Genomic DNA, 23,953 nt, shown 5'->3' on the forward strand with positions numbered 1-23,953 from the left:
AATCCTTACACACACACACACACGCGCACACGCACACACACACACACACGCGCGCACACACACGCTGCCAGGCCCCTGGGATCTGGCAGGTTATAGCTGCTGTGGATACTTCTGCCCTGTTGGTCCTGGTATCACCACCCCCATTGCCAGGGCCTTGCTTCTCCCACACAGGGCCACTGCGAGACATCGGAGGTAGATGTCTTCCAAACATGGCAGCACACTGTATCTCACGCAGAAACCAGAACCGGAACATTATTCTCCTCATTGTGAGATTTTTGTCTGGGGTGAGAACTTTCTGGAAAAGTATGTCTCTCAGTAGCTCTTCAGAAAGTTCTAATTGAAGGGGAGTAAGCTGGCAGTTTTGACACAATTTTTCCCAACCTCTGTTCAGTACCTTATAATAATCCCCTTTCATGCATTCTCCCAGCACTGTCCTAATAGACTGACACCCCGCATGCTTCATTCTATTCCACCAACCTCCTCACGGTGAGGGAAAGAGGAGAGAGGGAAGATGAGAAACATACCGAGAGACGGGCCAGAGATCCCATGGCAGGCTTGCTGGTGAGCTCTGCCTTTGCCTAATCCACATGGCCAGCTGTTTGCCAAGAACTTCACTCTTCATGCGTGGGTCTCGCATGATTAATCTGCTATGTGAACACAGGGAATACATCCATGCAGAGGATCACTCTTTTGTCTGTAATCCCTAAAACATTTCATGATTTGGTCCCAAGCATAAAAACATATTTCACATGTTTCCATGGGTCGCTAAGATTTAAATGCTTTCCTTTTTTAATATTTGGTATTGTAAAGATACTGTACAGAGGGGTTACAGTTACATGAGTAAGGTACATTTTCTATGGAGCATTGTTACCCCTCCTTTGTTTTTCCCCTACTATCCCTTCCTTCCCCACCTCCCCAGCTCCTCCTGCCTCCCCTTCCCCCCCATCAAGTTGTAAAGTTCATTTTCAACATTATTGTTACAATGGGTCAACCTGTATCCTTGTTTCAGCATTTTGTTTTTTTAATGCTTTCTTCAATGTATTTTAATAACTGGTTGTGGTAGCAATTTGTAGAGTCTGAGTGGATGATTCTGTGCATCAACAAATCAGAAGACAAGGCTGTTTTCATTCAGTTATAGCTGCAACCAATAGAAGCACCACATAAACAGAAAAAGCTGGAAGTGGCACTGTGGCTCAAGTGGTAGGAGGGTGCTAGCCTTGAGCTAAGGAGCTGAGGGACCGCACCCAGGCCCAGAGTTCAGGCCCCACAACCAAAAAAAAAAAAAGAGTCTTTCTGATTTGTCCGCCAAGACTGATTTTGAACAGTGACTCTCAAATCTCAGGCACCTGAGTAGCCTAAGATTACAGGCATGAGCTGCCAGCGCTTGGCTTAGACAATTTCCTTTTTTTTTCCCCTTTTATTTTTTTGTTGGTCCTGCGATTTGAACTGAGAGTCTGGGCGCTGTCCCTGAGGTGCTTTTTTCTCAAGGCTGGCGCTCTACCACCTGAGCCACAGCACCACTTCCGGCTTTTTTTTTTCTGTTTATGTGGTGCTGAGGAAGCGAACACAGGGCCTCAGGCATGCAAGGCAAGCACTCTACCACTGAGCCACAGTCCCAGCCCCAATTTATTTTTTTTTAATATTCAAGTCTTCCTGACATTCTTTTTATCATAAATGTTCTAATTTACATTTCCTTTTTTAAATTTTTATTGTCAAGGTGATATGCAGAGGGGTTACAGCTACATACATAGGTAATGAGTATATTTCTTGCCGAACTTGTTACCCCCTCCCTCATTTAAGAGAGAACATTCTAAACTGAACATTCTCATTTATTAGCATCATAGCTAGAGCAGAGAGCAGTAGCCCCAGCCCCAGCAAGAGCTTCCTGTAGGAAATAAGAGCCTGAGTTGGACATGTCTTTCCTGACTGAGCTCTTGTGATGCTTGAGGCAAGTGATTTCTCTGCTGGGTTCAGCCTCCACATCTGTAAAACAGAGACAGGCAGTCCCGCCACACCATGGCAAATAATTAAATAAGGAAAGCATTTAGAGTTCCTGGCACATACAGGTACTAAAATGTCCTAAGTGGTTGTTTATAAATAGCTCTTATTTATTGCTGAGGGTGTATTCGTAGCACATCTTTCCAGCCATTCATTTTAAAATGCATTTATTCAGTACTCACAGGAAACAGCTCAATGAAAACCAGACCTGAAAACAAAATCTCATGGCTAACTGCAGGCAGGTGAATAAAGGATCCTTCCACTCCATTGTATTGACTTTAAACTTCCTAAGAGGAAAATGGGCTTGGAGAGCTGAGGGGATCAAAGATGACAGTAAGGAACAGATGATACATTGCATGTTTGCAGAAGTGATAGAAAAATGTTTTATACTATTTTGGTATTTTTTAAATGAACCTATACGAACATGTATTTATTTGCCTCCGAGTACTTGGGATCCTTATTTGAAGACATTTAGAATCCATCCCCTCGCTAGGCATAACAGTTCACCATATGAGTCAAGCCAAACTGAGCAAACATGTTCATGAGACCCTCACCTCAAGGAATAGCCGAGTATACTCACACACCCTTGTCATCCCAGTTATTCAGGAAGCTGAGATAGGGAAGATCGTGGTTCTAGGCAAGCCTGCAGGAAAAAAAAAAAAAAGTGACAAGACCATATCTCAACAGAAAAGGCTGGGTATGGTGTCACATGCCTACCATCCTAGCTACAGCCAGAAGTATGAGGATTGCATACTTGGGGATGGCTTGGGGAATAAAGTGAGACCCTATCTCAAAAATAACCAGAACACAAAGGTCTGGCAAAGTAGCTCAAGAAGTAGAGCTCCTGCCTAGCAAACAGGAAGCCCTCAGTTTTAACTCCAGTACCATCAAATAAAATAAATAATTTATCCTCCAACACAGCAAAATGATAAGATATGCATTGTTTCAAACACGATGCTAGGCACTGGTGTTTCCCACTTGACATGTTTACCCCTGACCATGGAGGGAAACCAGCTACAGAGGAGACTGGCCCAAAGCCAGGTGCTGGATCGCATCTGCTTCCTGCACACACCTCCCTGACTTTGTTCTGAGTCCTCATGCCCCCCGGGAATCTAATTACAGGTTGAGCATTTCTTATCCAAAATGCATGAAGACAGAACTAAGCTTAGGGGTTGGAATTTTGTCAGATTTTGGAAGCCTTGCAGACCCATAATGAGGTATCTTTGAGAATTCTTAATGACTTTTTTTTTTTGCTTTGTTTTTGGCCACTGGACAGAAGCATTCGATGGATCTAATGTCCTAATCACACCGGGGACTACTGGTAGGGGGCAGCCCAAGAGGATGTCTCCTGACTGGCTGAGAAGTGAGTTGACCAGTCTTGGGCATGCCATTTTGACTACAGCCTGTCACATGATGTCAGGCATCATGCCAGTGCTCACAAAGTTTAGATTTAGGGGCAATTCAGATTTTAGGTTTTCAGATTAGCTATACTCACTTAACTTCTTCCAGGTTCTGGCACCTTGGAAGTAATTTGCAATGTTCTTCTTTCCAGGACGACTCAGCCCTCTGCCCCCATGTGGCCACCTTTGAAGGACTGACTTCCTCCAGCAGTGGTGCCATTTCCAGCTGTCATCATGGGACCTGCGGAGAGTATGCTGAGCAGTGGGCAAGTGCAGACCATCCTGTGGGCAAGTTTGGCAGCTGTCGCCATGTTCTTCCTCATCGCCTTCCTCATCTTCCTGTGCTCAAGTTGTGACCGGTGAGAGACCATCTGTTATAGCCGGAACCCTACTGCACAGATATTTTCAGACTCCTAAATTCAGATTATGTCTCTCTGTTGCAAAAGGTCTCAAGACATTCTTCACTAAGCAAATATGGATTTCTGTTAATTTTGCTGAGAAAGAATACAAAATGCCCTTCCTATATTTTCAACTCAGAATGGATTTTTTTTTTATAGTGCTAGGGTTTACACTTGCTGGGAAAGAGCCCTATCACTGAGCCATGCTGCCAGACATGTTTTGTGCTGATTCTTTCTGAGATAGGGTCTCCTTCCTGTCCAAACATGCCTAGACAATGATCCTCCTATTTTTCGCCTTCCACCATAATTGTGATGGAAGATACATGCTACCACACTCAGTTTCTTTCAGTTGAGAAAGGAGTCCCATGGATTATTCTTCCAAAGCTGACCTGGAACCAGGATCTTCTCAGTCTCAGCTTCCCAAGTAGCTAGGTATACAAGCAGGAGTCACTGGTGGTCAGGATGAAGTTATTCCTGCTCTTCTCAGCATATCCTTGTCAAAACTTACATTGTCTTTTTCCAGTTGTGAACACTTTGAAATCGAAGTGCTATCTGCACCTGTTTACCACCACTTGGAAGTTACTGAGGATTTCTGTTGTTACATGGCTTTAGAGGGAATATTCCTTATCTAAAATGTGTGACTTGTAATCCTGGCTATTAAGGAGGCTGAGATCTGAGAATCACAGTTCAAAACCAGCCTGGGCAGGAAAGACCATGAGACTCTTGCTTCAATTAATCACTAAAGATCTGGAACAGAACTATAGGACAAGTGGTAGAGCACTAGCCTGGAGCACAAATGCTCAGCCCCAGGACTGACAGGAAAATTAAAATAAAATGTGTGATTTAAAACTGAAGTTTCAGATTACTTTTCCTAGAAGAGAACAATGTTATGAGAGCAATGTAAAATCATCATCGGTGCCTTTTTTATTTCTTTTGGAATTATACTACCTCTCTCCCCTATCTCATGCAAAATGTCATACACCACCTCCTTTAAAAAAAAAAAAAGACATCTTTATTCAGAAAGAAAGAAATTCAGGGTTACCGGGAGTGATTTCTTATAACAGTTGTGATTTCAGTCACAGTTGTGTTACATGCAGCCTTCTGGCATGAGCCATGTGGTTTCATGCTAATGTAGACCCGCCTCTATCTAGCTGTCATCTCATCTTCAGAAGTTGACAAGTGTCATTTAAAATCTGCCATGGCTTTCCATCCTAAAAATCTGTCAAGAGAAGAACTCCAGACTCTCTAACCCCAAGTAGCCCCTAATTTCTGCCTAGCATGTAGCCAGGCTTCCATGGCTGGGCAAGTCCAGTGGCCATGAGGAGAAGGAAACAGGTCAGTACTGGGCTGGCCCACCTTGCTGCCATTACTTATAGTCCCACTAGGTGTCACTGTTGTCTCATACGCAGATGGAATATATTGGTCTACACCCAAAGGCCTTGTGGATTGTCCTGACTAAAAACACTTTCTATTTTTACTTGACTTTTCCATAAACTAGAAGTATATCTGACTCATCCTAAGAGCATGTACTCTTTCTGATGTGCCAAAATTTATATTTTTCTTTGTTCCATTACAGTGTGTGACTTTTAAGTGAGGAGATGAAATAATTGTTTGGATTTCCCCAAAAAAACAATAGAAGTCTTTCTAGAATTCTAGGTATAAACAGCTTCTACTCAAGACCCAGCCTTGGTCCTCTCATGTTCACCCCTTGGAGAAGGGTGCTCACCAACAGGGAACAGTCCTTTGTCAGATTTAACTTCTTCAGACCCTAGACACCTAAGAAGATCTACTGACTGTCCAGTCTTTTATGTTTCTTAAAACAACAGAGATCTAAAGTTTAGCAAGAATTAGGATAGGATAGTGTGGGTTTGATTCTAAAGGACACAGTTGACATTTAAATCAATCTCTTATTTTCCATTTCAGAGAAAAGAAGCCAAGGATTCATAGTGGAGATGATGAGAATCTGATGAATGTGGTAAGTCTGTGTCGGCCTGTCTGTCTGTCTGTCTAACCTCTGTCTGTATGCTTTAAAAGCCACCCATCCAGACAAGTCACCACTAATGATCTGACTGAAACGGGAAGAAGAGAATGTGACCTTCTGTCCATCAGTGTCACCCTGGCTTGCAGACTATGGAGTTGGCCAGGTCAGCTGAGGTCTTCTGAAATGGGGGTGCTTGTGCTACTGGCCCCCACCCACCACAGAGATGCTTCTATTTTGCCTGCCCTATGTGAATCTGAGAGGACAAACAGGCAGATTCAATAGCAGTTGTACTCTCTCAGTTCTGGAGGGCAGAAACCTAAAAATCAAGGTATTGGTTCTCTCTGAGGCTGAACTGGCTCCAGGTCTTCCTACATTCGGATGGTTTGCTAGTGTCCTTTGACCTTCTTTCTCTATGGATGTGTTAGCCCAGTCTCTGCCTCTGCCCTTCCATGCCTCTCTTCCTTTCAGAGTCTAACTTTCCCCTTTGTAAACAAACCTTGTTTATAAAGATACCAGACATACTGGACTGCCCCATCCTAGTGTGACCTCTTCTTCACTAGTGTCATTTAGAGTGATCCTGTATTCAAGGAAGGTGACACTCTGAGGTTCTAGGAGTCAGGACTTGGGCATGAACAAGAGATGACACACTTCCATCTAGAGCAGCTCACCAGACCCAGGACCCTTAATGCCTTAGGTATTGCTGCATTTCCTCAGACTTAACATCATTCAGGGTCCTTATGGGCCCAGGAGCCTAAGGAATCCCTGGTAAGGAGCAGTGGCCGACTCCTGGTCCTGCCTTGTCCTTTGACTCAGTGTCATGCCCTTAAATGGCCAAGCACGCCCAGCAGCTGGAACAAGACTCTGTGCTCAGACTCCTGCCTAAGCTCTAGGACAGTGTGAAAACTAAAGATATTTCCTAGGTAGAACAACATTTCTCAAGGTCAAGCATAGACTGGTTAAGACACTAGGGTAAATGAATCCAACTGTGTTACAAGAGATCCAGCTAGCCGACGTGTTCAGAGTTCACACACAAGCTAGCTCCAGAATATTTAAGAGTCTTGATAAAGATGAAGGGGGAAAAAACATACACTCATTCGGCCTGGCTGCAATCTTGGGTCCATTAGGCATTTAAAGAACTGCATTGAGAACAGTACAGTTCTGCCTATATCCTTAGTGATAACTTCGCTTGGCACATTGTTCCAGGCAGTGTCTACACCTTGTAGCCCTTCAGGAAACAAACTGGCAATGCCACCCTTCCCTCTTAGTGTCCTGTGAGTGTTTGGGAGTCTAGGAAAAGTTTGCAATCTATTTTATTTTATCATTTTTTTCATGAACCCTGGTGGCTTGGTGATTCTGAAAGAGTCTCAGACATCAATGGCATGATCTGATCTTTACCGGTTTTGAGTCTGTTCCCTTCAGATGGCAGTGAGTGACACTTGGCCACATTTGTCACACCTATTATTCAATTTTGACTTGTACTGGAACTTCTGGTCCTCTCCCTGGCTTGAGCAGGAATTGGTGGGTTCTTATTTGTTGATGACCAGGTGGGGTGTTGGCTCGTTTCTCTGAGGTTTTAGGGGTTCACTGTCCAATTGGGAAGGGTTGTGTGAGCCCTTAAATATAGTTACTATTCTTTACTGTACTTCTTATCTTCTTAGAACTGTGGATTGTTTGTTTTTTGCAGCCATCAGACAAGGAGATGTTCAGCCGTTCGGCAACCAGCCTGGTAACAGACCCCCTTGCAAGCAGTGAACAGAATGGAGTGCTCACCAATGGTGACAGTAAGTTCTGCAAAAATACCGCTTCCCACCTGACCTCGTCACGTACGAAAGTACTCTTTTTAAAAATGTAGTTCAGAAATTGGAAAGTGTGTTCTTGCCCCCTCTTTTTAATGTCTAGTTTTAGCTGATAATCTCATGTACATACATATCTAGTAATTGGCTCCTGCATTCCAGTCATTGCTTTAAGATGTATATGTGTGTTAAGTCACTCACCCTAACCCTGAAAGATTACCGTTACCCATAGTAATATCTTTACCACCCACCTCTTCATCCATCTTCACATTTTTCTCTGACTCTCTCACTCCCTCTTTCACTTATAAGAAATTTCCTTCATCCCATCTTGAAGATCCAGCATTCTCTCTCCTCAGGGTCAGCTGATCCTTGATCTACCTGTAACCTCCCCTTTTCTTGTAGTGTAAGGATGAATGCAGCCTCTAGTGGCAGCAATGGGTGGGGTTAACCTCTCTGCCAGTCACAGAGAGGGGAATAATTTCACCAAGAATTTGCAGTCATTGAGCTCCAGGATCTGGAAGTTAGTTTTAGAGAGGATTTTTTTGTTTGCTTGCTTTTTTTGTTTTGCTGGGCCTGGGTCTCATGGACTTTCCTGCCCAGGCTGGCTTCAGACCACAGTGCTCAGATCTCAGCCTCTGAGTAGCTAAGAATTAGCATGAGCCACTAGCTTCCCACTCAGGATCTAGAATTTGAACTAGGCAGTCAGTGTCTTGGGCACATGCTCAGAGCATTCTACATTACAGCCTCTTCACACACACTTTGCTCTCACTCACAGGAGCGGCAATTACATTTGCTTCATGGTTTACAGCTTATGATACACTTTCACCTGAGTGAAAACAGAGTGTGTGGACAGGAAGGAATCACTTAGCAATGAAAGTGGAAGCACCCTTTGCTCTCCGCCTGGTGTCCCTCCCTCCCCCTCATACATGCACAGTCACTTGGCAATGAGCTATAGACAAATCCCAGTGCCTAGAAGGGTGGAAGGGTTTGGGACCCCCCCACAGCGTCCTCCATTGTCTCCTCAGCCCTCCATCCTGTGTTCAGGAAAGCAGTCATTTATGGTTTCCTTAGCTGGGCCTTCTAGGCTCTGCCTCCTTTACCCTCTGGGAGTTCCTTTTCTTCCCTCCCCCACCCCCAGTGTTTCCCCCTTTACTGGTAAGAAAACTGAAGTGGTCAGAATTCATCCCTAAGTCCTCTAACACCAGCCCTGATTTTCTGATCCCTGTGACACAATCAGAACCCCAGGGCAGAAGGCCTTCTCCAGGATGAGGAATGTTCACTGATTCAGAGAATTGACGTACCCGATATCATTTTCCCATGTGCCCTACTATTTCCTACTATTCCCCACCCCAAATATGAGGGACAGTAATGTAAAAACATGATCACCTCTTTACATACCATAATGGCAGGTTTCTGTTCCAATTGCTGAGGCTTCTCCACCAGCCTCAGGCCATTCTTGACACACAGTAGTCACTCTTTGACAACCATTGACAAGAGGACACTGCTGGCTTCACTTGGCATTTCTGTGGTGGTCTGAGAGTTTAACATTTGTCTTTATTTGTTTATATTTGGTAGTTCTGTAGATTGAACTCAAGGCCTTAATCTTAGGAGGCAAGCATTCTGCTACTTGGGCCACACATCCCCATCCTTCTGCTTTCATTTGGTTTTTCAGATAGGGTCTCATACTTTTGCCCATGCCTCAAATTATGACCCTCCTAATCTCTGCCTCCTGAATAGCTGGAATTTCAAATCTGTTTTCCTGGCTTATTTTTGTCTTTTTGTTGTTGTTGTTGTTGTTGTTTTGATTTGTTTGTTTGGCACTAAGACTTGACCTCAGCTCTTTTATTGATGGCTATTTGAGACACACCTCCACTTCAGACTTTTTGATGGCTACTTGGAGATAAGAATCTCAGACTTTTCTGCCCAGGCTGGCTTCAAACAGTGATCCTCAGATCCCTGCCTAAGACTATAGGTATGTCTTATCAGCACCCAACTCCTGCCTTGGTTTTGCTGGCCTCAAACCATTCTCCAACTCCTGAGAAGAAGAATTTCACATTTGGACATAGTAATTTGAGATAGAAATGTAGAAGGCAGGGATGGAATGGAAGAAAAAAAATTTTAAGCATAGATTTGTGATACTTGCATTTTTACCTTGTTGCTTCCTTTATGTCTACCAAACAAAGTAAACTGAGGACAGATGGCTGCCAGCTATTCCTTCCCAGTAGGCCATTGCAAACACACATCCTTTTTTGATGTCCAGCCTCCTACAATTTGGCCCCATCAGTCATCACCTGCACCCTCTCTCACAAGACATGGCTTACCTCAGGCTTACTAAGAGTAATAAAAAGAAATGGCAAGCCAAATTATAGCCAGATCATTTATTACATTTTGTACTGAGAGAGATGCGAAAGGCAGTTTTTAATTAAGTGCTGATCAAGGCCTGGCACCGATGGCTCAGATCTGAAATCCTGGCTGTTCAGGAGACGATATCTGAAAGATCATGGTTTGAAGCCAGCCTGAAGAAGAAAAGCCCAAAAGATTCCATCTCAAAATTAGCAAAAAACTGAGCTAAAGATGTGGTTCAAGTGGTAGAGCACCGACCAATCAAGAAAGCCCGGAGTCCAACCCCAGAACCAGAAATAAATAACATAAAAATAAAATATGATAAAAATGAGAATACCAGATGACTTCAAAATGTGTACCATCTGTAGCCAAATGTCATCTTTTCAAAAGCAAGCATCTGGGTGATGTAACCTAATGTTACGTTATCTGATTGGCTGTGTTCCTTGTTGAAGGAATCATCTTCTACTCTTTCAGTTCTTTCAGAGGACAGCACCCTGACCTGCATGCAGCATTACGAGGAAGTCCAGACCTCGGCTTCCGATCTGCTGGACTCACAGGACAGCACCGGGAAGCCAAAATGTCATCAGAGCCGGGAGCTGCCCAGCCTCCCCCCAGAGAGCACAGTGGACACCATGCTCACCACGAGGAACGTGGACGGAGAGCAGGGCCCGGGCGTGGAAGGGCCTTATGAGGTACTCAAGGACAGTTCATCTCAGGAAAACATAGTGGAAGACTGCTTGTATGAGACTGTGAAGGAGATTAAAGAGGTGACTGCTGCTGCGCACCTGGACAAAGGCCACAGCAAGTCCAAGTCTATTTCTGCCTTGAAAGATCTTCCAGGACCTCCAACTGAAGGCAAAGCAGAGTTTGCAGAGTATGCCTCAGTAGACAGGAACAAGAAGTGTCGCCAGAGTGCCAATGCTGAGAGCATCCTTGGAACTTCCTGTGACCCTGAGGAGGAGGCCCCACCCCCTGTTCCTGTGAAACTCTTGGATGAGAATGAAAACCTGCAGGAGAAGGAGGAGGGAGGGGTAGAAGAGCAAGCTGCACAGGGAGCCAGCGAAACCAACAAGGTGAGCTGTGCACTTCCGGTTCCAGAGCTTTTGTCCTGCCAAGGAGTTTGTTGAATGATGAAAGCTGTTTTAGCATAAGCTGTATTTGGCTCTTTCCCTCTCCAAGGAATAGAATACTGAAAACTCGTGTTTATAAAATATTTCTCTCTCTTCACCTTACTTGGAGAGTTTCCAGTTCCTACATCATGTCTAATTAGGACCAGCTTCTATTTTTACACACTTTGAAGGCTACAAATTATAGAAAGAGACTAGACTCTTGGCCACATATTTTACCTTTTTTACTTATTGCTTTTGCAAGCACTGTTGTGGCCTTGACCTTTCCAGGATCCCAGAAATCAAATCATAGTGATGTGTACAGAGACAGCCAAAACTCATCTGCCTCTGATATTACAGCCAATTGTGTATGTTTTCATATAAACCAATGAAGAGCTTTGTATTCTAAACAATAACATACAACTCTTAAAATTTAGACATTCAGCAAAGCTCTAAAATGTAAATACAGCTTTCTGTGAATGTATGTGTATAACTGAATATCCCAGCCACAATAAACTTTGCATCTCTAGTTGTAAAAGCTTCCTTGGAATTTAGCTAAGCCAAGTCTGCTACAAGCAACTAGTACCTAGTTTTTGTTCTTCACATACACACATATGCACACATACACAAAATCCCCCTCGGGTTCAGATTTTGGTAGGAAGAACAGCATTGGTTGGCCAGTTGTAGCCCTACAACAGTTTTGGAATTCAAAGTGAGGACAGCTGTGGTTGTGTTGATTCCACTAAGGAAGTCTGTTCTGTGACTGCATTCCGCTTCTCCTATCACCCAGATACCAGATGTTGAGAGAACCAATGAAAGTGCTTATAACCTTAATCATCAAGTGAAAAATGCAAGCTGATGTTTTTCCCTTCATATATAGAAAGATAATAAAATCTATTTAAGTTTCTGCTGCCTAACCCAGTGAAGGCATTCTTACCAACAGGCAGGGAAGGTAAAAGGGTCACTTGTCTAACCCTTGCCAATAAGCCATTTTTCAGATTTCATCTTGAAAATGGAAAATGTCCATCTAAGAACCAGATGATCTACTTACAATGTGAGAAGAATGAATAATCCATCATCTTCCATACAAACAACTCTAGTTTTAAGTAACTTAAGAATTTGAAAAGTAAAACATCCATTTATTCATCAAAAAGATTTTAATGAGTACCTATGATGTGTCCTATAGTCGTCTAGGAACTAAAAATATATGAATAAACAAAATTCCCTGTCTCTGGGGAGCTTACATTTTAGTGGGAAGTCATCTACATAAAGTTTAAACTTCCTAAAGAAAGTTTAAAGAAAAAGGGCTGGGGGTGTGGCTCAAATGATAAGAACCTGCCTTTGTAAGCTCAAAGCCAAAAAAAGGAAGGAAGGAAGGAAGGAAGGAAGGAAGGAAGGAGGGAGGAAGGGAGGGAAGGAAGGAGGGAAGGAAGAAAAAACTGATGGAAAGAAAAAAGGAAGGAAGGCATTTGTCTAAAAAAACTTAATAAAAATTCAAATTTAAATTAACTATTAAATAAATTAAATTAAATTTGAATTAAATTTAATTAGATAATTTAAATTAAAGAAAAATTTCCAATTTACTTTAATGGTATTTCAGAGGTGATATAAAGCAGGGTTACCTTTACATACATTTGGAAATAAAGAAAATTTTAAGTTAAAGAAAAATAGAATAAATAAGATTGTGTTTTTTGGTGGTACTGGAGACTGAACTCAAGGCCTTGCACTTGTTAGGCAGGTGCTCTACCACTTGAGTTATACTTGCAGCCCTACAATTTTTAGATGGAGAGGGCCATGGGCAGGGCAGATACAGAGAGAATGCTAGGGACTCGGTACTAGAAATGTTCATTTGACCTCCAATGGACACATCACCTGAGAGCTGGGATGGTGAATGGAGTCAGAGGAAAGGTCAGGGCTGGGTTTGCACATGTAGGTATTATCACAGAAATAAGGTGTGTAAATCTGTGAGATGGCATGCATTCACATGATGGATAAGTGTATTCAATAGGAATTAGAAGAGTTCCAAGAACAGCAGTGTGGAAGAGGAGCCAACAAAAGAGACCAAAGCAGGGAAGGAATTCAGTCAAGTGAGGGGTGTTGGCAGCCCAATAGAAAAAATGTCCATGGCTAAAAGAATGACCCTCAGGGAACACAGCAGCAGACAGGTCAGGAAGAAGTGTCATTGGGGACATGAACATCACTGAGGACTGTGACAAAAACCATCTCCTCAGAATACTGAGGTAGAAACTTTACTAAAGTACATGGTAGAAGAGAAAAATTATCCAACTGACAGTTCTTAAAGAGATTTTGCTATAAATGAGACAAACGATGGAGCTGAGGGTAGGGTTGGTTTGTTTCTTCTTTGTTTTTAAAATGGGATAAATCACAGCCTGTTTGTGTATGTGAAGCAATCATATAGAAAGAGAAAAACTTGCTGTGTCAACAGAGAGGCCTTAGGAGTGTGGCAGGTTTATCTGTGATGAGCGCTAGAGGGAAAATAGTGCACAAGCAAGGGGAATAGAAATTCTTCTACCTTCTTCAGTTTTCTGTAGGAATTGGGAAGCAAAGTCATACATAGCTGAAAGCAAGGCTGGGTGAGGAGATGTTGGAGAAAAGAGAAGATACAGCATGGACTGCGGGAGATCTAGAACTGTACCATACGGTATAGAGCAGCTCTGGGAGCTCCCCCACAGGAGGTCAAGCTTACCAGTGACCATGGGAGGAGCTGAGCATTTAACTATGATCATGGTGATCTATTCTTGCTTGGTGATGGAGAACAGAAAGATACCAAGGAGAACCAGAAAGATAGAAAAGATGGCTGGATCTATCCAGTGATAAAAGACTATTGGAATTGGGTTATAGAAAGAAAAAGCCTGAATAATGAGTGTTGTTCTGAAAGGATTTACTGGGAATTGAGGTGGTAGAGAGGGCTGTAGATTTGGGGTATACAGACAGAGGTCTGTGTACAGGTGGGAGTGAGATTTGTGTGCCATGCACCATCTGTGGTGGAAAAGACAAAAGAGGAACTGAAGAACAAGGTTTGGAAGAATACACATTGGTTGAAATCACCAAAACTTGAGACAAGAAATTTGTTAAAGAGACAATTAGGAAGCAGGGAGACAAATTATTGAAAAGCCACACATCACAGTTGATTCTCCATTAGTTTCAAAGAGTTTCCAGATAACTTTAAGAACCTTTCTGATAATACCTGTAGACATACAACGTGCAGGTATTTGATTAAAAAGCCTTTCCCATCATCAGTTCTTCACAAGTAATCAGTTCCTCGGTGACAGAAATTAAAAAAGTAATCTAAATAATGAGTTTTGTTTATCCGTACCTAAATATGTAAATGTTAAATGTGAAGACATTTCTATGTAATATTGCCAACATAGCCAAAAACCTCATACATACATAGAATGCACATGTTTATTTCTCAGATACCTCACATAATTATTTTGTGTTCCATAAAAATCACTTGAAAGTGTTTTTGCCTCTGTGTGTGTGTGTGTGGTGTGTGTGTGTGTGTGTGTGTGTGTGTGTGTGCATCTGTGTCTGTGTGTCTGTTTTAGGGCTTGAACTCAGGCCCAGGTGCCGTCCATAAACTTTTTGTGCTCAAGTCTGGTGCTCTACACCTTCAACCAAAGGTCCAGTGCCAGATTTTTGGTAGTTAACTGGAGGTAAGAATTCTCTTGGACTTTTCCTGCCCAGTCTATCTTCAAATCATAATCCTCAGTTCTCAACTTCCTAGTTAGGATTACAAATTACAAATTGAAACCATTTTTATAAACTGATATATGGAGACATGTAAAAGATAGTTTGGATTTTTGGCATCAAATGACTTTACTTTGTATGGTTGATTGATAGAGATACAGCTCCTTGTCATACAAATCCCGGGAAGAAGACCCTACTCTCACCGAAGAAGAAGTAAGTATTGCTTTCTAAATAACTAGAAGCTCATGACGTAGAAAGTAGAAAGTGTCCCTTGGAATAAATGCACTGCAATAGTTCCTTTGGTCTAAAAGAGCTGCAATGCTCATTTCAGCCCAAGTTTTTGAAGATTTGGAACCTTGGCACTCACTATATATGGAGAGGGTGACTGGCAGACAGTAAGCCAAAGCTGACAGGATGAACTGGTCAGCAAAGTGCAAGACACTGGCTAAGAAGGCAAGATGCAGCATTTATAGTAAGGAGAGATAAGGAGGAGATGGGAATTTTCAGTACAGGAATGTTAGAAGTCAACAATGAGCTGGAAAATTCCAAACACTGAGACAAGTGGGTGTAGGGAATTTGATCCTGCCCGGGAAATGAAGGAAGAAGGTTTTATGGGGACTTTGAGGTGCAGAGAGCAGACATCTTTAGGAGGTATAATTTCAGGCTGGGGCTATGGTCAGACATTATAGCCAACAAAAACAGTTTTGTATTCTCAAGAACGAGAGCTAAAAATTCACTAGACTGTTAAGAAAGATTAAAAGTTACACATGCATACACACAAAACACACACACACACACATATCAACAAGACAAGGTGCCTCACATGTGGCACCAGCCATGCATGAAGCCCAGGGTTTGATTCCTCAGCACCACATAAACAGAAAAAGCCACAAGTGGTTCTGTGGCTCAAGTGGTAGAATACTAACCTTGAGCAAAAGAAGCTCAGGGACAGTGCCCAGGCCCTGAGTTCAAGCTCCAGGACTGAAAAAATAGAAAAGAAAAGAAGAAACAAAACAAACAAAAATTTATGGAAGCTTTATGTGGGCTTTATGTTGTCTGAGCTGGGTTCAGACAAACTGAATACCTTAAATGATCTAGAATCATATCACTAGAATATGCTAGCATAGTAAACTCCATACCTGTGTAAGACCAGTATGCATCTTTAGCTTCATTAGTGAATTGTTAAAATATGAAGATAATCTCTTGCATTAAAATTTAAGGAACATTTTGCTTCTCCTAGGTGACTTGCCTAACCCCATACATGCTGGGAATGGACTTGCCATGAATCCCTTCTTGCTTCACATTGCTAGAGGTCATTTTTTGTTACTCCTCTCCCTCACTGTCCCAGCTGTTGTCCTTAGCCAAGTCTCTTTAAATGTATCTCTAACTGTGTCACAAACACCTAAGTTCGCTGGGCCACACCTCACTGGAGCACACAATCTCCTCCTGGGTCCCTGGGCAGCTCCTTCAAGTCAGCTTTCTACAGCCAGAGGCACTCTGTTTGGGATTTTAACAAAGGGAAGGTTATAAAGGAAACATGGGAAATAATCCTTTAAATCAACTCTAAGTTCAAGTATATTTGAATATGACTGTGAAAATAATGCTCAATGATACTGATTTTAAAAAATGGAGCTGGGGACTGGTGGCTCATGCCTGTAATCTTAGCTACTCAGGAGACTGAGATCTTGAGGATCTCAGTTCAAAGCCAGCCCAGACAAGAAAGTCTGTGAGCCTCTTATCTCCAATAAACGACTTGAAAACCAGAAGTGGCACTGTAGCTCAAGCAGTAGAGCACTCACCTTGAGCTGAAGAGCTGAGGGACAGTGCCCAAGCCCAGAGTTCAAGCCCCATGACCAACCAAAAAAAAAATTGGAATATAAAATAAAGAACTGCAATTCTCAACCATTCATGTTAGGAAGATTTAGAGAGAAAAGAAGAAGTCTAGAAGTCATTTGTTGCTGTATTATTACAGTGTCAGGTAGCCCAGACTAAAACAGAGGTCTGTGCTTTAAATATGATTGTTCTGACTTGCAAGAATGATGAAGAAAAGCTTTAAAAAGATAAGAAATGGGAACAAGGTAAATAATAAATTGTGAAAGTATCATAACAATATACAGAATGACTGATAATGTTCAGATGAAAAAAAATTTAAAGAGAAAAACAGAAAAGCAGGAGGCTTGAAAAGAAACCTGTCTACAAACTAGAAACAGTCACATAAAATATTCTGAAGGGTTATTAGAAGGGTTGAAAAACTTTTAGTTTAAAAAGAGAGAGAGAGAGGAATGTCCAATGATGTCCTCTGATGCTGGGTCCATTCCAAGAGTCAATTTTGTATTGCTAATTAATGCAAATTAAATTGCAAATAAATTTCCAAGTCTGAAATTGTAAGCAGTGGGAACTTTAAAGATTAACAATAACATTATTGGTAGGAAATAAGGGGAAGGAACTTGAGAAACTGGGCATGGAAGAGCCACCTAGCTTTCCCATATCTAAGTACAGGTGACTCTGTCACCCTTGACCTCACCATTGAAGGGGAAGCATACACTGGCAGGCCACTTCCCCTGGTCACTGTCATATATGGTTCATTCCTTTATAACAGGTCTTTACTTTGTACCTTTTAGGTAATAAATTGCATCATTTCATACCTCACTATGAAAAACAGAGCATTTTCTTTTATTCTTTCTAAATTCATAAAATGATCATTCTTAGGTTGAGAGCAAATCTTCCATTGGGACCTGTAAGGTGAGAATGTAAACTTATTATTCATTACAATAGTCAGAACCACATGGTAAAAGTTTTCTAAAGACTCCTTCTCTGACACAGCCTAGCAAAACTAAGGCACCAGTTGGGAGTGAAAACTTCTCATGCAAATGACCAGTTAACACACAGCAGGCCACCCATCTTTGGAAACTTCTAGGCCAGCTGGAAACCTCACCCACAGTATGTGAGATACGAGAAAGCAGGAAAATGTCCCTCCACACTTGGGAAGCCAGGCATCTGTCAGGAAACATGTTTATTTATTTTCTGGGTTTTAGAATGAATTAATTGCTCTGGTTTTTAAAAAATACAAGGAAAATAGAGGATATATTTTGTTTGTCATCAGGGTTTCTAACAATAAAATAAAACCCTCCAACGATCTCTTAGTTGGTACATTTAATCTATCATTACCTAAGAGTTAAATCCTGCTTGATGTTAGAGATTGTACGTGACAGGTTAGCAAAGCTGTGAAGGTCTTCTCAGAAAAGACCCAGCTCTTCTCCTGGGAAGAAGCAACCATAAGTGGACTCCAAATTTCATTTCTGAGTTGACCAGTTGCACATAAAAATAATTGCTTTTCTTGAGCCAGTCATGATAGTACATACCTGTAAGCCCAGCATTTTTAGAGATGGTAGTAGAAAGATCTCAAGTTCAAGGCCAATAAAGGCTATATAATGGATTCAGAATTAGCCTAGGCAACATAGTGAGATCCTTTCTCAAAACCAAAACAATGGTCCAGAGCAGTGGTCCACACTTGTAATCCTAGCTGCTCACGAGGCTGAGATCTGAGGATCTGCTTTTGAAGCCAGAAATGTCATTCCAACATAAAACTCAAATGACACAGGTGCTGCACTTCCTGAGCTCCACTCCTCCTGCTGTCCTGGGGCCTCCTACAAGTCCCACAGAACTTACTTCATAAGGAATTAAGTGAATCGATTGATCTGCATACAAAGTAAAAAACAATGTCTGCAGTATTCTCTAGTAATATATTCCATCATGAGTTCAGATAATAAAGGCAAATCTTCAAGGGACATACACACACACAGATGCCCGTAAGTGCTAGGTAAGTAGCTTGTGACCAAAACAGGGACAAGGTGGATTTCTCAGTTCTCCCTTTGTTTCCTAGATCTCAGCCATGTACTCCTCAGTAAATAAACCTGGACAGTCGGTGCATAAAGCAGGGCAGTCGCTTAAAGCACCCGAGTGCGCCTACAACTCCATTAACGGATCCCCTCAGCGGTCGCCCTCCTCCTGTAATGACCTGTACGCTACTGTTAAAGACTTTGAGAAAACCCCGAACAGCGTCAGCACACTTCCACCAGCAAGGAGACCCAGTGAGGAGCCGGAGCCAGACTATGAAGCAATCCACACTTTAAACAGAGAGGAAGAAAGAGCAACCCTAGAGACCAATGGTCCCCATGGCCTTGTCCCCAAGGAGAACGACTATGAGAGCATTGGGGACCTGCAGCAATGCAGAGACGTCACCAGGCTCTAGCAACCCAGAGCAGCCAGCTCCACTTCTGTAGAAGACAGGATGTGACACCAGCCTCTCCTTCATATGCTGCTGTAGTGAACTGAAGGCGACTGTGGACGCCACCACTGTGCTCCCAGTTTCTGAGATAGTGAGGTACAGATCCGACTGCTCCCTGAGGGTGCAACCACTTGCCCCCAGGGACCAGCACCCCCCAGCACACCTCAAAACTTTCCCACTTTTGCCCGCCGCAGAAGATTCCATCTATCAGGTTTTATCCGACCAGTGTACAACACTGATCTGTGAGGAAGCCTGTATATCCAGGACTGCAGTTTCTCCACCAGCCTGAAATACTGCCGCTCAAGCCAGGTTCTTCCACTCTTCCATCTGCCCTGCTCCTGATTTAAAATATATGGCATTTTCCACCTTTCAAACTTCCAGTGTTTATGGTTCATTCCAAGGAAATTCTTCCACAGGGCTTGGCACTGGCCTTCAACATAGGTGTGTTAGGATGGTGAGAAACTATGCTTACTGGTTTCCACCCAGTTTGCTCATTGTTTTTGTTGTTGTTGCTGTTTTTTGTTTTTCCAGAGCCACCATGTTAGCCCCTGAGAATCCCCAGATTGCACGGGAACAAGGTTGTGGAGAGGAGGGTAGGCTGTTCCTGGAGTCTCTTAAGTCTCTGCACCTCCTTATTTTGGCACTGTGCATCAGCATCCTTTCCCCAAAGTATTTGAAGTTAGTTTTAAATACTCTGTTTGCTTTTTCTAGTTAAACCCTGTCCCTGAGGCCCCCACCCCAATGTTTGGAAACAACTTACTAGAATGTTTCAGTATTTTCACTGAAGATTGTGGTACTTCTGTACTTGTTTAAGGCCAGAGCTCATTCTTTCAAACTAAAGAGCCTTAATCTTTATGTTGGAACACCAAACACATGTTTGTGCACAGCTGTGGGGCCCTTCCCAGGAGGGCTGTGGACACCAATTGTATGGACTTCTGCTGCCCTAAGGTAACTTACCTAAGATGAAAATGTAAACATTTATTTTCTTATATTTTTATTATAAGATGTCTTATGTTTCATGCTTAATTTCTAGAAAGTGCCAGAAAAAAAATCTGTATCACCTATTTTTATTTTATGTACAATGATTTACACTCTCACTTTGAAAAGATATCATGAAGCACATAAACTAGATAATTAAAAGTAGCTCTTATTCTTTTGTTTTTTAACAAGTTTTAAAACATTGAAGGTTTTTAAGACTCAACTTTTTCAAATGGTACTTGGAATAATGGGTTCAAAATAACTAGACTACTAGGGGTACAGATTCAGAATGCATAAATAACCATTTTCAGTGGTTGTGGTGGGCAATATTGAAATGTTTGGAATGGTAAAAATAGAATAAAATATGCCTAATGAATAATGTACCTCCTAAGAGCATCATACTTATCATTAAACTTTCCTTTTTTTTCTTTAAGAAAACAGCAGTGACTTCTGTAGTCCACTGCTTGTCCATGAAAATTGCCTACTGGAAGTTTTCTTCATTTTATAAAATCAGTGCTAAAGTACCTTAGATGAAGAGCTTGGCACGATATGAGCTTAATCATCTTTTTAGAGCTTAGAAGGCCAACATTGGAAACTTGTTCACTTTTCATTTTAAAAAAGAGCCTCATTGATGTGCCACTCTGAAGTATGTGCTATGGAAAGTATTTCCTGTACTGATAAGAAAAACAAAATGAGGTCATTCTCCTCTCCCACTGTGGTATCTGTGACTTTGATGATGAGTAATCTTGCTGTCTCCTCTCCTTACCAACTGGGAGGAGGAAACATCTTGTAAGTGGCAGAGACCAGCTTGCTGGCACATCTTCCGATTCCTGTATGTGCATCAGGTCTGTGTCTGCTCTGTACTGCACTTCTGAAGCTGTAAAGTGAACTCTTGGGGTGAGCGGCTGGTTGTCAGGTTTTTTTCAGATTAGTCTCTCTGATGAAGATGCCACGTGCAAAGGCACAATCACTGTTGATTAGAAAGTAATGGGAGAATACCTTTGGCTCCTCTGAGAGGAGTTTTATCAGAAAAGTGCAGGGTACTTCCTCTCTGAGTCCAGATCTTTCATAAGTACTGCTTTACCTGCTAGTTCTCACTGCTTGGTAGTAACGAGTTTGACCCAACAACCTCTTAAGTCACAAGGTTCCCTTACTGTGTGGTGATAATCAGGTCACAGGGTTCACCTAGCAGTGTGCATGGCTGGCACTGTCCTCCATGGGCACCTTACAACCAAACATTTTTTCATTTCATTCAAAACTCTTACTTAATACTAGGGAAGTAGGCATGCTCTCTATAGTATAAAACGTTTTCTTTAGAGAGAAGTTCATTATAAGCTGAGCATGTCATCTTAAACTCTCGTCAGAATCTCTGCCAGAAGTTTTCAAATATAGATTATACACTTGAATTGTAAAATATGCACTAAACTCTCTCTCCTAGTTTGAGAACCAACAGAATAATTAAGTTGTAATAGAAAATATTGTGTTCTTTAAAGGGAACTATAATGCCCTCCAGCAAAAATTCCAAAGAAGAAATAGTCTTCAAGGAGTGGAGGAGGGAGAGCAGAGTAAACTTTAGGAAGGCAGCTCTGTTCTTTACAGTGTTGGCTATGTTATGGAAGAATTGATATATCATCATTTTGAGTTTAGTATACAGCTTTTCATAACTTTCATCCAGTTTTCTTTCTTTAAAATCTGTATACACACACACATACCCTATGTATATATGAGTTGGACAGAATTCTGTAGCTCTTCTTTCAAAGTTTAATTTTGTTCTGATTGTCAAATATATGAAAGGCATTTATTGAAAAGAGAATTTACTGTATTCTTTAAATTTACTATTGGAATCATAGTATGCACTCACTAATAATAACCTACATTGTGTGAAGTTATATTAAAAGATAAAAGAAAATCTTGGGAATTTTTAATTTTTTTCATTTTTTTTACAACTTTTCATTATTTTCTTGTACAAAGAATCTGCCATGTAAGGAAATTTCCATTCTATAAATTGGAACTTCACATCTAGCTCAGTCAGAAGTAGCTTTGTGTTCAGATATTTTGCAAGTGTTTCTCAGGTTTCTTTTAGTATTTTCAAAATAGTGTTATCAGAAAAGGACAACCTGTTATATGTGAAATAAAGACAGATGTGAAAAAACCTACACAAATGTAACCCTCACATGTATTGGCTACATGTATTTTTCTAATGTCCTGATCTAAACTACATCAGTAAGTCCGTTAAAGCTTTTAAAGATACCAATATTGTTTGTGGGGAAAAGGTTAGTCACTGATTTCTGCCCTCAGAATCCCAGAGTCAATTCTAACTAGGTACTAAATTTATACTAGGTAGTCAGAGAACTAAATATGTTGCTATATTTTTCTTATTTGATTTTCATTTTTATAATTAGAGCATTTCCTTAACCTTAACCAGTAATAAATGATATATTCACATGCTTGTATACATATGTACATATCGAATGGAAGAACTCTGCCACCTAGTTAAGTAAGCTAAGTTCTAATCCATACTTAGAATATGTATCCTTACTAGAATGATGAACTTTTATGAAAGGCAAAATTAAAAGAAGCAGTTCTCCAACAGTTTTCATTTAACAATTAAGGGAAAATCATTTGATTTGTCTATCGAATACAGTCAGATTATACATACAGGCTATAATCATCCTGCTTGAAAACAATAGTAGTTTAAAGTAGTTTTGTTATACCTGTGACTCACTTACATATTCAACCTGAAAGAAGGAAATTAAATAGGTGTACTTCTCATAAAAGTGTTGAAGAAGAAATTTGGCCCAAAGCAAACAAGCAAGTAACCCTGGGCCAGGATGCAGAGCTAGCAAGGTGACCCAGAGAGCACTAGTAGAGCCCAGTTTTCGTCATGGCAATCTGCTTTTATTCTCTTTTTTAAAAGTGAGGTTTCCTGGCAGAATCAGCAGGTCTATGATTTCCTATGCTGATGCTCTGGCTGCACTAGAGAGCTCCAGTTCAACGCTGAGCTGGGATTTTGTAAATGAGTACATGAAATTTTTTTTCCAAGATTCCTTGTAATAGTTACTGTGAGTCTGTTGCATTCTCATGATGCCATTCTTCCAAAAGTATTGATTTCTGGTACCCAGCCAGCCTGGCTGGGGCCTGGGGAAGCACAGTAGGTACTGATGGTTATTTCCTGGAAATCTTGACAGGCGTATTGTACTGTGTAATTGGGAAAAGTTAAAGTGTAATGTTTGCTATTAGTAAGTGACTGGTGTGAAAATAGAAGCGTATCTACAATATCAAATGTGGCTTTATTTGCATTGAAATAGAAATTCTTTATCTTGTGGTATTTTCTTGCTTTATATTGTATACATTATTCCTGAGAGTAGCATTTGCCAGATTGAAAACACTTAGATCAGTCCAGACCCCATAGTATGTTAGAATCTTTGTCTGGAAGTATCAAATTAGATTTTAAAACCATGGTCCAGAAGAGAATGGTTTTATTCTACTGATCATTTTAAGTCTGTTTACATCTAGCCTCTAAATATTTGTAATATATTTCCTTGTTTTTCAAGTTCTTCTTTTGGGACATAATAGTTTTAAGACCACTTGATATAAGATGAAATAAAAAATGCAGTTTTGCTATAAACATAATTATTTTAAAGTATCCAATTTGGTATTCATTTGTCTTTATACAGAAAGATTTTTCTTTGCTTGCCACTTACATACTACAGTATTTTTCAAAACTGCATTGGTACTGATTGTATCCTATCTCATGTATAATGACTTGTAAAGGTTGTTGATTGTCATTCTTCACACTGAAAGATGTTAGATGGGAAACAGTGAAATGTTTTTATGTTGTGAACTGTTAAATAATTGTGTTGTGTTAACCTGCCTTGTGTTTGCTAGGGCTATTTGAAATACAGCTGGACAAGCAGAAGTTAGTTATAAAATAGGAACTGGCATTTCATTGTGCAT

General features: G+C 41.2%; 1 protein-coding gene across 1 annotated transcript in view; it reads left to right on the plus strand.

The window, feature by feature from the left end:
* Pag1 (phosphoprotein membrane anchor with glycosphingolipid microdomains 1) overlaps positions 1-23,627 on the plus strand; it is a 139,557-nt gene extending 115,930 nt beyond the window's left edge. Inside the window, exons 4-9 of the mRNA XM_013012563.1 lie at positions 3,551-3,757; positions 5,720-5,771; positions 7,462-7,558; positions 10,388-10,986; positions 14,884-14,943; positions 18,614-23,627. Coding sequence (XP_012868017.1) covers positions 3,633-3,757; positions 5,720-5,771; positions 7,462-7,558; positions 10,388-10,986; positions 14,884-14,943; positions 18,614-18,982 — 1,302 coding nt within the window. The 5' untranslated portion in view covers positions 3,551-3,632 and the 3' untranslated portion in view covers positions 18,983-23,627. The remainder of the gene's footprint in view (positions 1-3,550; positions 3,758-5,719; positions 5,772-7,461; positions 7,559-10,387; positions 10,987-14,883; positions 14,944-18,613) is intronic.
* Positions 23,628-23,953: the final 326 nt, after the last annotated feature.

This window comes from Dipodomys ordii, unplaced genomic scaffold, assembly GCF_000151885.1.
Source record: "Dipodomys ordii isolate 6190 unplaced genomic scaffold, Dord_2.0 Scaffold17, whole genome shotgun sequence".
Classification (NCBI taxonomy): Eukaryota; Metazoa; Chordata; class Mammalia; order Rodentia; family Heteromyidae; genus Dipodomys; species Dipodomys ordii.